Source organism: Centropristis striata, chromosome 10, assembly GCF_030273125.1.
Source record: "Centropristis striata isolate RG_2023a ecotype Rhode Island chromosome 10, C.striata_1.0, whole genome shotgun sequence".
NCBI classification, from domain to species: domain Eukaryota; kingdom Metazoa; phylum Chordata; class Actinopteri; order Perciformes; family Serranidae; genus Centropristis; species Centropristis striata.
In genome coordinates this window covers 28874597-28892680 of record NC_081526.1, presented here as the reverse complement: position 1 = coordinate 28892680, position 18084 = coordinate 28874597, and the positions used below count along the sequence as shown (strand labels likewise).

General features: G+C 38.1%; 1 protein-coding gene across 1 annotated transcript in view; it reads right to left on the bottom strand.

Annotated features, from left to right (window-relative positions):
• Positions 1-17567, bottom strand: part of pth2ra (parathyroid hormone 2 receptor a) — a 67413-nt gene extending 49846 nt beyond the window's left edge. Inside the window, exons 1-4 of the mRNA XM_059343331.1 lie at positions 16488-17567; positions 7057-7153; positions 4587-4697; positions 2924-3045 (exon numbers count right to left, since the gene is read on the bottom strand). Of these exons, the coding sequence (XP_059199314.1) occupies positions 2924-3045; positions 4587-4697; positions 7057-7153; positions 16488-16568 (411 nt within the window). The 5' untranslated portion in view covers positions 16569-17567. The remainder of the gene's footprint in view (positions 1-2923; positions 3046-4586; positions 4698-7056; positions 7154-16487) is intronic.
• Positions 17568-18084: the final 517 nt, after the last annotated feature.

Genomic DNA, 18084 nt, shown 5'->3' with positions numbered 1-18084 from the left:
TTACTTGCACAATCACCAAAATCCCACACAGACACACTCTTTTTTGAATGAAACAAAGCGTGTCAAGTTATTCAATAAGGGTTCATATAGATGGATAGAATGTCTTTATTTTCACTATACGCACAATGATATTTAAAAGCTGACTCCAAAAAGCAGTGAAACAGTAAAAAAATAAAATAAAATAATAATAAAAAAAATATATATATATACAATATAAACATAGGCAAGTAAATGTAAAGATATACAACATAATATAAACATGGGCAAGAAAGGGAGCTGAGGTGCACAGTCTTCATTTGCCAAAGCATATATGATGTTATATACAGTTGCACATTGAAAAAATATTGCACAGTAGGTAGATTTTATGTGTTTCAGTAGTGTATCAGTAGTGTATGGAGAGAGTCCATGTGTATGTATGTTTATATATATATATGTATAGTTTATTAAGTGTAATGTGATTTAAATTGCAGTCTCATTGAAATGTTCAGTCTGTTTGAAACATTGTAGTATTTCTATAAATAGCTGGTCATGAAAGTTCATCTCAAAACATCCCAGCTTCCTGCAGAGAGCCGTCGTTTTCCTAAACTGAGCAAAGTTACATGAGGGAGGCTTGTCAAGTGTCTTTTTATGACTCTTTTTTTAAGAGTCACATGGTCTCCTCTCAGATCACAATTAAAAGATTGGAAGAGGATATGTCTCCACTTCAGCCACTCCTCCATACTCTTTAGTCTCAAGTGAAGTTGAGTTGAGTACTCAGGCAGTCAAGTCTGAAGTAAGTGTTTATTTTAGCGACTCAAGTATCAGGTCTGGTTCTGCTAAACAATGGATCAAATGACTATCCCCAGGAGGCAGTTGTGTTCAGTAAAGCCAAACTGTCAGGATTCCCACTTGGACAATTAGTGTTGTCTCCCCCTACCTGTCAAGTATGACAATTCTGAACTTTGATTTTGTTTACACAGACGTGTGTTTTAGTCATGTGCCCGGGGCCTGGCCTTTGTTCTTTTCCCGCATTTTTCTCTGTTCACCTGTCTCTCATTTGTGCCAATCAGTTTGAGAATTTAAACCCTAAAGTAGATAGTCACAGAGTTTGCATGTTGCCTGACTTCCACATGAGTGAGACTAGAATTTAGTTAAAGTTTATATTAGAGTGATTTGGGGAAGTTTTTGTTTGGTTTTGTATCCTGCCTGTTTTTGAAGCACTGTTCCTGTCGTGCTTGGATTATCTGTTTTTGCCTGCCTGTACCTGGACTCTGTTTTTGCCTTCTGGTCTGTCCTGTTTTTGAATAAAACCAAATCACTGCAAATTATTCGGATCTTGATTCCCAATTGGACACCAACAGCACACAGATAATCATGGCTCTGTGGCCAACTCGGCATTATGAGTGTTCTCACTCTTCTTGACATAGTTTGTTTCTTTATCCACTGCCTGCTAAGTACTACATTAGAGGAAGAAGAGCACATTTCCTCAGAGGTGGTTCCAACCTGGGGGCATTGGTACCCATTAGGAGGTGAGATAAGCTCAGGTACTGTAAGATGATAATAGATTAGTGATGCATGAATCTGTATGTAGGCATAAATCATTCACCGAAACTAAATATTTCACACCCGCATTGACATTTCACTCCCCCTGTGACAGTCCCTATAGGTTGCTTTTTAACTTATGGATTGCGTTGGTTTGTTCAGTGATTGTAAGTGCTTCCATGTGGGCTTTTAGTTTCTACAATAATCAATGAAGTTATACTGCTGTGTTTATCTTAATGGGGATGCACTTGCCTGATGAAAAATGAGATCTTTGCTGTGGAGCAGCAGCTCTACTCTCTTTACATTTCAGAAAATGCAATTTCCCTCATTAATGCTTGCTACAGTTTTTCCACAATCGCTTAGACACATTTTTGGATGCTTTTCACCCTTTTCTCCTTCTGGCGAAATCAGACAACGCTTTTAGACACAGTCAGTCAGTAGTCATCAGTCATTAAACACTACATTAGAAAAATTAGTCTCGGCATTCAGGACATGTAGCAAAAAATATATTGTTTTTGTCTATAATAAACACATTTTTCTTTTGCCAAAAAACATTAAAAAAAACTGCTAGATCTGACATCTATGGAGAACTACTACAGAGGAAACATAATATAACTTTTAAGACTTTTCTCTAATACTATTTTTTTTCACAATACAATATTTATAATAGTTATATAGGCCATATAAACAAATATATGGTTATAATATAAAATACTTTGAACTCCTCTGGACTATAAATATTAAAAATATACAACGTCCGGTCACTCAGTTTGTGAGGAGTGCCATACTCCTTCAATTTCTTAATGATGGATTTAACTGAATTTATACTTTTCAATGATCTTTTCTGATGTTATCTGAGTTGCTTGGAGTGTTCCTTTGTCTTCATGTTGCAATTGTTGCAGATCAGAAATCTTGTGAATCTTGTGGCATAAACACAATGTTTTTATATTAGAATCACGTGACACATCAACTGCACTCAGGTGATCTCCATTTCACTAACTGTGACTGTGAGGTCAGTTACTTTGAAGGGGGTGAATATTTCTGAATATCATTTACTTTACATTATATATTTTTCCTTAATTTACATTATTTTGTTAAAAAAATGTTTTCACTGTCATATTAAAGAGGATTTTTTTTATTTGCAAATTCGTGTCAGAAAAGACAAATTATATTGACCATGATTTCATGTGTAAAAGCAACAAAAGGGTGAAACATCCAAGGAGAGTTAATACTTTTTATAGGTATTGTATAACATATTAAACAGCCTGAAAACTAATGGTCACTTTTATGGTTCAATGTCTGCTAGAGAGTGGGTGTGGTTAGCTTGAGTGACAGGGTCAGACTCACAACAGGGTTAAAATAAAATCAACTGCTGCCCTAAATGTTTTCCAGTTGTACTTACTCTCCCTTCCTCATCAGTGGGCTGAAGGAAGCGCAGACATTCTGAGTAGTTGGTCCACGTTTTGTTCCAGCGGTCCACGAACACCCAGGAACCATTGACATCACACTTCCTGTAAGCATGCCCTGAAAACACATACTTCGACATAATTTTTGACATGTACAAAGCAAACAAAACTCATGATTAAAGCTTACCATGCAAGCATATCTAATGGATTTGGAGCATTTGGAGCATTTTCCCACCAGTCGCGTAAAGTGATATTTCAAACGCCTTGATATATTACAGTACCTTCACTCAAATGCTAATCCTACACAGCTGAACGTATAAATTATTTTTGGACTGTGTGGGTGTGTAAAGACAATGATTGATTGACATCTCCCTGTTTCACCTGTTAGGGTGGAAAAATGTCATGTTTATCATCCCCATAGGACATATTTTGGCACGTCAGACTAGTAAAGCACAGGCATAGTAAAATTAATGATGGCTCCATTCCAGCACCATTTTCAGTGTCGTGGGTTATGTCTCAATATCCCTCCTTGACTCTTTTCATCCCTATCCCCCGATCATTTCTCACTTGGCCCGGAGAGCGAACGCCCCAATTCATTAAATGCCCCTCAAAGGAGTCGAGGATCGAGGAGAGAGGAGGCTTCCATAGGTGAGATAAGCAAGGATTGTGTTATCGCTACACATGTATGAAGCAGCCTGTGCTCTCCTTAAAAAACGTCAATATAGGTTGTGTGTACAGGCAGCGAAATACGAGCTATATTTATATATTACACCGTCCACTGCAATGTGACGTAGTAGTGATTGACGGCGAAGCAAAGTTTTAGGCGGATTCCCACCTTCAGTAGGAAATCTGGATGGCAGAGCGAACAAATGGTGGAATTTCACCCAGGAGAACAGGGTTCAGCGCCCTGTGTGAAATCAAAAGCAATCGATTTTTAACTTAAGTTACATGAATCACGTTTTTGAACGTAACTTACATTTTTTTCGAAACTTGCGGTAGTCACATGACCCTTGTAACTACTTCACTTCGGGCAGTTATGTACATTTATTTACTGTTTAAACTGTATTTTATATATTTTTTGCCCTAAACCTAGGTAAGTGGTTTTATAACATAAATTCACAGAAACTGCAGCCCTTTTTTACAAGCACGAACCGTACATGTATGCATAATGACGTGTGTGCTATTTTAAGTACGGGCCGATCTACCACAAGCCACGAAACGTACATGTGTCGTAACGGGTCGTACTGACACACAACCTATTCTGTCGTTTAGGTTGGAGAACTTGTGGGTATAAATGCTCCACCCCCAGCTCCACAGTTTGGAGAATATAAACAAGCAATGCATGGACAGGCACCACTTCAAACATATAAATGCCTCTGATAAATGCATCTTCAGTGATATATTTCATAAGGGTATGCTAATTATTCAAGGCAGAAAATGTACATTTCAAAACATAATGCTTTAAAACATGGTATAAATGCAAAATCATCAATTTTTTATATTTCAGTTCAATTAAGTAACCTGAAAGATACCATACAGCATTACAACATATCAACAGCATAAATAGCCTGAAGTGATCTCTTTATTTAAAGTTACTTGTAATCTTCTAGTTTTCAGTGTGGTGATGGTTCACTTGCAAAGAAATTAACCTATAATAACCTTTGTGATTGAAGTCATAGATGTAAGACGGGCAGGGAACCTTGGTAACATGCCCAGAGGCGCCATGGGGCCAACAGATAAGACCGTCCCAGTCTGGAGGGCACACCTCATCTACAGCGACAAGAGTATAAGAAAGATAAAGTTAACATACTGTCATCTGCTATCTGGTCAATAGTCATTTTTAAGATTTTCAGTTAACCAGGGGTGTCAAACTTATAAACTGCAGGGTCCAAAGTATGGAAATAAGGATTTTCATAGCTTAAAAACACCAAATCAAGACTGCAGGCATTTATATTAGTTGTAACTAGGTCCTTGAGCAAGGATCCTGAACCCCAATCGCTCCAGTGAAGCTGCTCAGTGGCCAGATATATGGATGGACTACCAGGCAGCTCCCAGGTATGAGTGTGTCACTGTGTGAATGTGATTATGGCGTTCTTGTGAAACATAGCAGTGCTCTCGGTGAAACTACACTGAATAAAAGAAGGTTAAAAAAAAAAGGATTTTCATAGTTTAAAATGACCAAATCAAGACTGGAGGCGATTGTGTCTAAACTAGGGGGGTGGGAAAGTTAACAATGTCTAGGATGTGAATTATATCTTCCAAGAACAGTTTTCTCTGAAATTAATTGTCTAAGCGTGAGATGAATGCTAATATTTTTACATTTATTAGATGCTAGAAAGTTTACGACCATGTTTAAGAATCTGTTGTTGGTCTATATAAAGTAAAAAAATATGCCTTTATCATTTACATAGTGAATGAGATATTAAGTGATATACTACAAATTATCTTATTCATAGTATGTTTATTGTCCTATTTACTTACACGCTCACAGTTAAATCCACTATATGGACCAAAGTATTCGGACGCCTGACCATTATACCAACAGGGATTTTAATGTCATTGAATTCAAATACATACACTTTGATATGGAGTTAGTCCCCCTTTTGCTATAACAGCCTCCACTCTTTGTGGAAGGCTTTCCACAAGATTTCTGATTGTTTCTGTGGGAATGTGTGCCCATTCATTCTGTAGAGCATTTATGAGGTCAGGCACTGATGTTGGACAAGAAGGCCTGGCTCACTATCTCCATTCCAGTTCATCCCAGAGGTGCTCGATGAGGTTGAAGTCAGGGCTCTGTGCAGGCCAGATAAGTTCTTCGACACTGAACTCATCACACCATGTCTTTATGGACTTTGCTTTGTGCATTGGGGCACAGTCATGTTGTAACAGAAAAAGGCCTTCCCCAAACTGTTGCAACAAAGTTGGAAGCATAGCATTGTCCAAAATGTGTTTTAATGCCAAAGCTTTAACTTAGCCCTTCACTGGAGTTAAGGGGTCAGGCCCAAACCTTGAAAAAAGAGCCCCATAGCATTATCCCTCCTCCACCAAACTTCACAGTTGGCATAATGCAGTCAGGCAGGTAACGTTCTCCAAGCATCTGCCAAACCCAGACTCGACCATCTGAATGCCAAACAGAGAAACGTGATTCGTCACTCCACAAAACACGTTTTAACTGCTCCACAGTCCAGTGACGATGCACTTTACACTGCTCCATCCGATGCTTGTCATTGGACTTGGTGATGTAAGACTTGGCATCCTATCACAGTGGCATGCTTGACTTAATACACCTGTGGCAAGCGGTCTGATTGAAACAGCTGAACTCAGTTATTAACAGGTGTGGCCAGATATTGTCCATATAGTGTATCTTGATAACATCTGTTTCAACAGAAACTAATGGATGTCAGTGGATTTTACAAAAGCAATGCCCTTAAAAAAATGTGCAACTCTTCTGACTCATGTCCTCTCTACTCCAACCATCAAATGACTATACTTATGTATGTAAAACAACTTTCAAAAGCACTGCTCTTTCTATTCAATCAAGTCATAGTCATAATTCACACTTCACCATCAGTAAAAAAGGCTACATTTGGAGGTAGTAATTGCTTGGCTTCTTGCTGTTACTGTGATGATTGCATGCTGTCTCATACAAGTTTAAAAAACAGTTAAGCTGAAAGGTTTCAAGCCAACAGTGTTTCTGTCAGGAAGTAATTACAGCTTTGGTGTACATCAGGCCATATCACGCTTCTTTAGTTGGCCATCTCCTAAACCGCTCTAACATTGATTGTCCAATGATATCTTTGTGATCCTAGCAAAGCAGGGGTTGTCTGCCGAGCTTTCGATTCAAGCCATGTGTAAATATTTCTTCAGAATGGAACAAAGAGGAGAACAGCAGGGCCATGTTTGTAGTCTTTGGGAAAATACTGGAATTAAACACTGCCCTGTGTATTAATATTTACATATGAGGTTAGTAAAAATGCAAATAAATGTGGGATTGCAAACCACCCAACAAAAATATGTGTTTAGATCAGTGGTGGAATGTAACTAAGTACATTTACTCAAGTACTGTACCCAAGTACAATTTGGAGGTACTTGTACTTTACTTGGGTAACTAACTTTCAGTGTTTTGTACCTGGGTCACTGTTGGAGAGGTTCTGGTAGCACTGTAGTTTGATTTCATAAAGGATGTACATCTGCTCCTGTGCAGAGAGAGGACCATCAAACCCCATCTGTGGAGCACAACAAATAAGATCAGATCTGACACCCTGCATCTGTATGTGTATACTTCTCCCTTTGCCTTTGGCTTTTCAATAACATTTGGGATATCTTGCCATATCCCACCTGCTGTGGGCCAGGTCAACATGTTTGTGGCTACAAAATGGATTAAAGTTGTGACAACAAAAACAATGAAAGAAAGAGAGAAACAACATTGCACATTTATATATATATATATATATATATATATATATTTTTTTTTTTTTTTTTTTTTTTATTTTTTTTCACATTGTTCATTGATAGAATATATGTCTCTCACAAAGCAATCATAGTTTTATATGCTTTTTTGGTATACAAGAAAGAAAAGAATAAAAGTTAAAACAAAAAACAAAACAAAAACAACAACGAACAAACCAACAAAAAACAAAACAAACTACAACACGGCAGTATCGTTAAACAGAAATAGATTGGATATGACAATATGGCGGATTACCCACACAGCTTGGGTACAGTGGCCAAACAACAGCAACAAGAAAAACAAAAGTGCAGACCTGAACTGGAGATTCATAGGACAACAGCAGCAACTAAGACAAAAATGGAGCTTTGCGTCTGGCATCAGATGAAATCCATACATTATGGCAGAGGGAAGGATCTGCTTCCAGTTAGTATCATCACATAATTGGAATCATTCAAATTTAAACATGAACCTCTCTCAGGTCCTTCAGAAATTTTAGTACAGGCTTCCATACTTTATCAAAAATTGCCCGCCTGTCTGCGTTTTTATATCGGAGTTTCTCCATACATAAGGTCTCACTGAGCTCCCTCATCCACATTTCAATTGAAGGAACATTATCTGACTTCCAGTGTCTTAGGATAAGTCTTTTAGCCAAAATGGGACCAAAACAGAGAGACTGTTGTACAGACTTTGGACTGTTAGAGTACTGAGTCGAATCACCCGCTGACCACAAAATGGCCACCAAGGGGCAGGGTTCACACCTCCTTTTAAAAGCCTTTGAGTAAAAATCAAATATTGAAGACCAGAATGAGTGAAGACTGGGACACGTCCAGAGTTGATGAGTGAGTGTTCCAACCTAGTTCTGGCATTTGTTACACAATGCTGATATATTAGGATACATTTTGTTGATCTTTAGCTTTGAGTAATGTAATCTGTGTATAATTAACTGTGTATAAAAGAACTGAATTAGTTTATGCCTAGCATTTATTGAGCAACGATGAAGATTCAAAAGACATGTGTCCCAGTATTCTGTAGAAAGGGGGACTCCCAGCTCAGACTCCCACTCAGACCTTTGTTTGTCTGTACTCACTTCTATCTGACTCAGGCATGAAAACGGGTCAGGGGTGAAAAAGGTGAGAAGGGTGCGCAAGGGGCGACATGGTCTCTGACATTTACAGTATATGTGGTAAGAGCACCAAAATGGCTTAATGCATAACCCCCACAAGAGATAGGGGACATGCTGTAACTTTTCTATTCTTCCATCATGATTGACAGCCAAAATGTATTTATTTATCTATATATCTATATACATATATTTATTTATTTTTATTAAAATAAGGGGGGGGGGGGTGATAAGTGTTTTCCACCATTATCAAAACATACCATCAATTAGAAATGCAGAAAAATATATGATGTTTGATTTTGAATCAAAGTTTCACTTTGCCAATTTCACAGTAGCCAAATGAGTTGAGTGGATGCATTAATAAGCCAAGCACATGTTCCAAAAAAAATACTGTATTGAGTTGAACATTGAATTAAAAGGCACACAATAATGACAATAACAATAGACTTAACATTTGTACAAGGAAATACAAATATGAATTTGAACAGAGTTTCTAAATTATGCCCTGGAAGAATAATACAAATAATAATACAAGAAGAAAGTGAAGAACAATAATCTTTTATTGTTATAATCACTTTTCAAGGGACATTGATCATTTTTTCTTTTTTTTGCCTGGACCACCAGTGATGCCACATGTCTCAGCCTTGCCCTCTTCTCTCCTTCAGCAGTCTGTTTCTTGGCCTGCTGACCACTGCCAGTTGCTTAAGAGCCGTTGTTACGTATGTTCGCGCATCAAGTGGATATATGAAGAAAAAAAAATCTAGCGAGTATATAAGGCTTATACCTGCATGTCACATAGACAATACCACTGCTACTAAGGTGTTCTCTAGTTTAGCCTTATTGATAGAAAGTTGGACCACTTCACCTTCAGCCTTGCCAGTCCTCTCACCTCAATAGCATCCACAAGTCCTGGAAATACAAGTTATAGAGAATTTAGAAAGAAGCAATATAACCAGTGTTTCTTTTCTGTGATTTACCGTTAGCTTTGCAAGCTCGAAGCTAACTTCAGTAACAATATCTAACTAACAGTAGCGTTAGCTAATAATTTTCCACCGGAGCTTTAGCTGGCTAGCAGCTAATGTAATGTTTTCTCGCTGTGTTCAATGACTCAAATCATCAAGCTGTAGCTAACATTAACTAAGCCTATGTCAACAGAGCTCCTGGGTAACTTAGATATACCAGAAAATATAAAAATGATTGAAAACATCACTCACCAAATTCAGCGAACAGCTTGCCATTCCCGTTAATATTTCCACGCGCTCGCCAGCCAGCACCGCCCGCCCCCCCCCCCAAAAAAAAAAAAAATGTCTCATCGAATCTGCACGATTCACGTAGGTCACCTGTTTTGGCTTCAAAAAAACAGAAAGGTGAGTGATTTTCAAAAGGTGAGTGATTTTCATGCCTGCTGACTGAAGAGTGTCTGGTATAGAAAGGTGAGTGTTTGTTTTTATTAGTTCTCCCCATCGTTCCGTTAAGCATCTCCGAGTATCAAGCCTTTAAAAGTTCTTCTCGTTAATTTGTATCTTTAAATTGTTTAACTTGTATGAGGGAGCAGAGGCTCTCTCGTACACGTCTATCTCATCTCGCGCCCATAGCGGTCCCTACATATATATATATACACATATATATATATATATATATATATATATATATATATATGTGCTACCATCCTTTCATGCTACAATCGAGCCAAAGATGCCTTTTGGCTTTTACTGTTATTTCTGAATTATTTCACATATTTATCAACAGTTAATCATTTTCAGTGCTATTTAAGATCTTGACTTCAGTTAGTTGGTATTGTGGATTTTTTGGAGTAGAAGAATAAAGTCAAAAGGTAACTAAAACTATGTTTGAGTCTCAAAAGACATTTTTGCAACCCACCCAAGAGTGTCATTCCTGTCACCATGAAGTCAGTTAAAGTCACAAGGGAGAAGAGGAAAGTATGTCTGTGTCCATAACAGCCCCATCTGTCAAACCACCTGTCAGTTAGTTTAGAAGAAAAGAGAAAAAAGCTCCTTTTACAGAAAGTTTTACCTTATTTCAAAATGCAATGTTTTTAAAAACAAACTTTTAACTCAAGAATACTTCCTCCATTTGACATTTGAAATAAATATAACCAACACCCCTCCAAACTATACAACCACATATGTAGTTTGTTCCTAACCTCTAATACGACCAAGTAGTAGTTACATAGGTGATGTAAAACATGATGTAGAATTTGACATCATGTTTCACATACAATTTTTAGCCACGCACGGAAGTTAAGTAAGTAAACCTAACTTTAAATAACAATGTTAACTTTTAGTCCTTGATAAAATTCTGTGTTTTTTGTGGACCATGTCGTTCTTTATGCTCACTTCCAATTTGGCTTCTGTCACTTCTGTCAATAGTACAGCCACTAGAGGGCACCACCTAACAATAAACGTGAACTTTTTGGGGGGAATGAGCTGCTGAACAAACAACATATGAGGTCAATTTTTTAGGGAGGGCAGTCTCGAAAACTGTTGTTCATCACTGGCTGAAAATAACCTGCTGCAAGTGGAAAGAGTGAATGACATATTCATTTGGAAATTATAAAAACCAAAAAGGACTTTTCAACAATTTTGCATGAGAGGAAAGACAAGCATCAAACTTCAATCTAAGCAGTCAAGGCTTGGTTTAGTGAAACAAATGTGTCAATATTTTTATTTGAAAAATACTCGCATTCAGCACATTTAGCTCCGATTATACAACTTTTAGGGGTGGTACGGACATGTATTCATATCGAACCGACACAGTACGGACGTCACAGTTCTGTGCATGAATTTGCACGGAGAGTATACGGTATAAAAATAAATAAACACGTAAACTGCAAGTTGCGATTTACTACAGTGTGTACATTTTACATCCCTCTTTACTTCAAAACAATGCCAGCATGGCGCTAGAGAAACATGCCTATCTATCTGTAACAGAAAGAAAGAAAAAACTTAGATGGTGAATTAACAGTGGTATTAGTGTGTGTGTGTGTGTGTGTGTGTGTGTGTGTGAGAAATCGTACTTTTGAAACAGATCACCTCTTGTTTCCAGTGTGCTTCCACTGAAATAGTGCACCAGACAGACTGGGAGGGAGTTGAGTGAAAAAATAAAACCGTGTACCGTTTCACCCCTAAAAGTGATTTTCATGTCCCTGACCTCCATCTAAAATTGCATCTGTTAATATGGATATAAGAAACAATAAAAAGCCCAGTAGGAAGACAACATCAGTGACCACATTCTCACTGAGCTGTACTGTCCCTGTGTCTGACAAAAGAAACATCCATAATATTGAACAGTCCCAAACCTTTATAACAGCAACTGTAGGACATGAGACCTTAAACAATTATCACACAGTTAGAGGTTTCCTAAGTCATGATTAAATGGAATAAAACTCCCGTTCTATCACTTAAAACGTTCAGGGTGATTTTCTTTCACTCAGTCTTATTCTGAGGTGAGGATTAATTAACCACTGAAATCCTGGGCATTGTGCAAGTCAGCTCATGCTAAGTCTGCCCTCTGGCCACAAATGAGAAGAGCACACAAGCCAAAGCTGTAATGTCAAATCAATTAGCAAATGTAGGAGCGTTAATGAATTAGGTATTTTTGTATTACACACCAGATTCAGACACTGAATTGGTTCTGAAGGCATTTCCTTAAAGCATTTACCATATCTATTTGTCTATAGGGCTGACAATTGCTCATTTTGATTCCATACATGCACTGCATTTGAATATAGACGTCATTATGGATTCATGCTGTCTCATAACCTGTCAGCCTGTCAAGGAGAATTGCATTTTATTCATCGTACCAAGTCAAGTTTTCTGAACCGTGTAAAATTAAATATCTGACGGACTGTTAAGCATGCCTACTCATTCTCCTGTACAGATTATCTCACCATTGTTAAGATGTGCATGCTTAAAAGTGATGTTTGCCACATGTTTGGCTGCCAATTTAATAAAAACTAAACTGATGTGACAGGCAAGCCTGAACTTACTCCAGATTTATGACTGAATATGTTGCTTACTTGGCCAACCCAGTCTCTGGATTTAAAATGGTCTGCTTTGTACACCCACCATTAGCCCCTACCATCTCCATGTGGCTCTTGCACAGCAGAAGACCACCTAATGAACTGTTTTTGGTGAACATAAACTGGGTTTCCTTCAAAACACAAACTATTCCGAAGACAGGGCTGTATAATGAGATAAGAAAATAGTGTGCATTTCAATTCACCGTTCTAGTCATCCCAGCATGGATATTTGTTGATCTGGCTGTCTAACTTATCCTACAAGTTACTGTTGAAGTTGATTAGCTGTCTCAGTTTATCATAAAATAATGAAGGGGTCACCTCTGACTTAGTTTTAACTCACAAAAGAGTATTTATAGAAAGAGGTGGTGCACAATAAGTTTATGCATTTCTGTAAAAATGTCAGCATTGTGTACAACTGATTGAATAGTGTTTACAGTATGTGTGTATAGCGACAACGCCACATTCAGGAAAATGTTTCCAAAGTGACTAATATTCAGGAAGAATCTTCTGGAAACACACATGTTAAACCAAGGCCAATTGTGCACAATATTTTAAGGGTCCAACTTTATTGGTTCACTCCACATATATATTGACCTTGATCATTATTAAAGACACCCTCTAGGCACCTTTCAAAACAGTTCAAAACATGCTTCATTAAAATGCGATATGCATGTTTCTTCTCTCATGGAAAGTGCTAGGATCTTATGCAAATAACAAGATGCCTACAGGCAAAATCTGATATAATTTCATTGAAGTAGTCAACTTTCATATGCTGTTTTCACTGGGGAAAACAGTATAGGCCTATGACAGTATTTGTGTAATAAAAAAAACATAAAAGCTGAGCTGCTGTTGATATAAATTCCTGTAGCATGTATGACATTTTCTGGCTTACAATGCTGTGCCTCTAATATTCAATGAACCTACTCTGACAAGTCTTGCTGGGTTTGAATAATTACAGAGAAACTTTGTTGACATTTAACCAGCTGTTTGTCACTGCAGCGAGGGCAGCACGTACACTGGGCCCAACCATAATGCCGCCAGCACCTGAAGCTCCACGTCATACAGGGGAGCATGGAAAGTTGGTGATATTAGCAAGCTAGTGTCACAACTTAATGTTTTATCCATACACTTTTGAAGTGTTTGGAATATAACTGAATTAATTTACTCAATTACTGTACTATACAATTTTGAGTTACTTGTACTTTATTTTTATTGTACTTTTTACTCCACCATGTTAAGTGACAGCCTAAGTTACTTTTCAGGTCAAGATTTAACATGAAAAAACAAGATAAAAATTAAAGTTAGACAAAAATTAGACCTCATAATCCTATATTAATTTGATAATGAGCCTCATCTTGAGAAAATGAAATCATTTCTTACATAAATGCATCAATAATAATAATTCAATAATATATTTAGCATATATAATAAGCAATCCGAGGCCATTCTGCATAATGAGTACTTTAACTTTTGATAATTCAAGTACAATTTGATGGTGCTAGTGTGTTCACACTGTCAGTGTCAGTAAAAGAACATTTCCATCGTCGGATGAGAAACAACTCTGTTCGGCTCATTTTCTGTAACCAGTGTAACATGAAAGCAAGCTAGCTAAGTAGCCAACTGTCTGCTAGTTAGTCATGTTACAGTAGTTGCAGAAAATGAGCCCACAAACCAGCTGGTGGCCAGCAGCAACAGTCCATCTATTCCTCCCCGCCACTAGAAGTCTACACTTTACTGGAAGGAGAGTGAAGTGGCTGGATGAGCGGGTTGCTAGCAGCTAGCTATCTAGTCAGTAAATGGTATCAATTCAGTCGTCATTGAGGCTTTCGTTGGAACTGGGCAAAGTTTCATCATAAGTGGATTGGAAAAACTATGTGACCAGTAGAGACTGACCTCTGGTGGCGTGTGATGTGCCCTACATCACCTCCATACAGATCTCTCCATCAAACAGGACCATCTGTTTTTTTTAACAGTACTGAAAATCATACCATTGAGATTTCTAAATATTCTGGTATATCATAATACTGCCCATGCCTAGTAGCTGTCACCTGTCAATGGTAGCACCTACGCAACAAAGCCATTTAAAAGATGAGCTACATGAAAAAAAGTTTGCACACAGCAGCTGTTGCTGTCCAACAATAAATAACAACAAACTGTTGGTGCAGTATACAAGCTTCAGAATCTTTTTTTTTTTTCCCCAAGCTGCGAAACCTTGACATTTCAATCTCAGCAGAAAGTTTTCTTATAATGTGTAGAAAGAAGCTTAGAGCTCTAGTGAGTAATCTGAAATTGCGCAATGGATGCAAAATGTCACATTCTAGATCAGTGTAGATCCGGGGCTTATAAAAAATAGAAAAACATCAATATTTAAATGTAGTATCACCAGAGCTTTTCCCAAACTGAAGGTGCTATCCATGGTGCTGATAATGCAGGAAATCTCTCCTGCCCTCAATTCAAAATAGCAACACAACAACAACCATTATGCATGTCGCACTCTATTGTGAAAATCTGACAGGTCTGCAACTATCCACCCTGCAACTCTTGTGCTTCACTTGACAGACTTTTACTCAGCCAAGGCTCATGGTTTGCAATTATGTAAGAACAAGGTACTTTGATCATTTAGATGAGCTGTTAGATAAAAACAGAGGCCACCGTCTATTGCTGTAAAGCAGATAGATTGGCAGAGATGTGAGACAATTTGGCAGACAATGGTTATTGACGCAACTCATTAAATCAGGAACAAGCAGTTCCTGAGAAGTCAATCTTATTATAAATGCAATCAGACTTTTCTGTAGTGCACCATTTTTGTGACAATGTAAAAAAAAAAAAAGCCATCAAAAAAAAGAGACAAATCCAAGTCCAGCAGTCCAGATATCAACAGGTCAGACTGGAGACATACACTGCTTTTTATGCACTTTTTCATACATCAAAAGGACTAATATGTCAATATAACAGAAAGAAAGACTAATATGATAGAATATGGTGAAGTACACTGTTGTTACTCCATACAGAAACATCAGTTCTTTATAGCTATACTGTAGTGTCTATACTCAGGGGTTCCCACGTTACTGAACATTATGTTCATATGCGAACCCCAGCTTTTGTGCTGGTGATTCTTTGGAAATAAAGGGCAATATGATAACATATTATGCCTGGCTGAAAAAAGAAAATAGTTGTGGGGCAAAAAAGCATGACTTTACCCTCTGGAGTCTCCAAAAGCGCCAAAGCATGACTTCTTCATCAAATCCAGACTAGAAAACAAAGCAGCGTGGAGCCCTAGTGTAAATTTACCTCTAAAGTTCTGGCTGTAAACTCCATGAGGCCAGTTTCAGCTTGATGATAATATACCAAGTAAAACTGGAGACAAGGCCAAATATATTTTGTATAAAATTATAGAACTGGATGTAACCCTCGTATATGTTATACTTGCAACCTTTGTTCACATATGCAACATTTCAATTTTTTTTATTGAGCAAGATAGTGTTTGAAAGTTAAAAAAAAAGATTCAAAATCACATTTTATATTGGACTAAAGGACTAAGAAAGACACAAAATAACCGAAAAGACACAAAATGACTTACAAAGATACAAAATTACGAAGATATACACAAAATGACCAAAATTGTTACGCTTAACACACAAGAGACAAATAAAATACAGTCAAAAAACAGTTGGAGTTGGATGACAGGCTCACACACAATCACAAGATGACATTTATGTTGGTTTTTCTTTTTGGTTCAAAATGTTGATACAGGTGAGGTTGTGCTGGAAAACAATATACCAACATGGCATTTAAACATATTTTAAGTGGTGTATACAGGCAGGATGAAAAGGGTTCAAAATTGGACAAAATAGCCCAAGACTCTATAGAGTTAGGTAGCGAAAAAAACAGCGACTGCTACAGCGTCAAAGCGTTTTGCTTATAGAATAATATATAATTTGTCCTTACCTGTGCATCAACAGAAGTCCAGCACAAGAAGAAGTTTAAAATCCACACGAACAAGTTCATAGTCCGTCGGTCTGCCTTCATCTCCTACAGTGTATATGAACTATACGTTCATTTAAATTAAAGCAGCCCTGTGCTCGATGTAATCAGCCCCTCTGTTGCCGGCGCGACATAAAGTAAGAGCTTCAGGTTATTAGAAAGTTTCATCACTAGTCCAGAACTGAGCTGCGCGGCGCAGTGAGAAGGATGCGGCGTGGTTTTCCCATTCAGGTCCTCCTCTTGCACACACACAGATATTGTCAGAAATGAGTACCGTGACATCGCTGCTCCTGGAGTTGAAGAGTCCCGGAGGAGGCACTGCTGGCTCCGGAGACTAGTCTGGGATGTGGCGCGCGCTCGACTTGTGCGCGAGGGGAGGAAAAGTGAGCCCCACGTCCATTTTCTTTACAGGTTTCATGATAAAAAAAAGAAAAAAAAAACCTTTGGCTATCTGCCATACAACCCTTAAGCTCAGTCTGTGCACACAGTGTCCCACACAACTGAACGGCGCCTAAACGTATCTCTGTCTTTAACAGTCGCAACCATGTCAGGAGGATTTTCTCTCCCCACGCGCAGTAATTCACGTCACGCGCTGTTGGTGAAAAAGGTCGGGGCACCGACTGACGCTGTCTCACTCGGCAGCAGTGCTTTTGACGCACAGATATGTTTTCAAAGATAAATACTGTAAATGCATAATTATTATTTCAACGGTACACTATAAAACCCTCAGTTCAGTTAAAGCGACTCACCTGTAACAGTAATATCCAATGTAGCCTACATTTATATTATCATAGTGTCATTACCAAGACGACAAGAATTGTGACAATAAGTCAACTCCCACTCTTGTTAGCTTATACAGTTACAGACTTACGCTTACAGCTCCTGTTTACAGTGTAGTTTAGACAATATTATGTATTTGTAAAGGACATACAATAACTGTAATTCCAGACTCTTTTTTTGCCACCGTGTGGCAGTTGAGACAAACTGTAAACACAACGTATCACCTTATAAAGTTGTTAGGGTGAAGTTGTTAGAAAACGGTTACACATCTAGCAGTTGGAGCATCAGTCAGTTGGCATCTCTCATCTTGTAGCTGTGCTTTTATTTAGCGACTCCAGACACAAAATGTGTCTTTTTAGCTGCCAAATGTTCCAGTATGTTTACCAAATAGTCAACTAACTCTTCTGACTCCCGTTTGGTGCTGAGCAATAGCATAGCCTACTGACATTTATTTATTATATTACAGAAAAAGAAAAAAAAATACTTAACGGCTAATGAGACTCTCATTATGAGAGGCCCTTCATTTTGCGGGGCCCCTGGACTGAAGCCTAAGAAAACCCGTGCATTAAATCGCTAGTGGATCATAGGATGAGCCCGAAAACCAGGCTGTGAAAGCGTTGGGACGGTTGGGACTGAGCAGATTGCTCTAATACAAAAAGGAAAAAAAACTGCGGCAATAGCCTATATAAATAGTGTGTCAGGCCGGGCTCAAGTCAGGACTCAGATGCACAACAGGTGTACTAAAGTCTCTTTATTAAAAAAAAAAAAAAAAGGCAGCAAG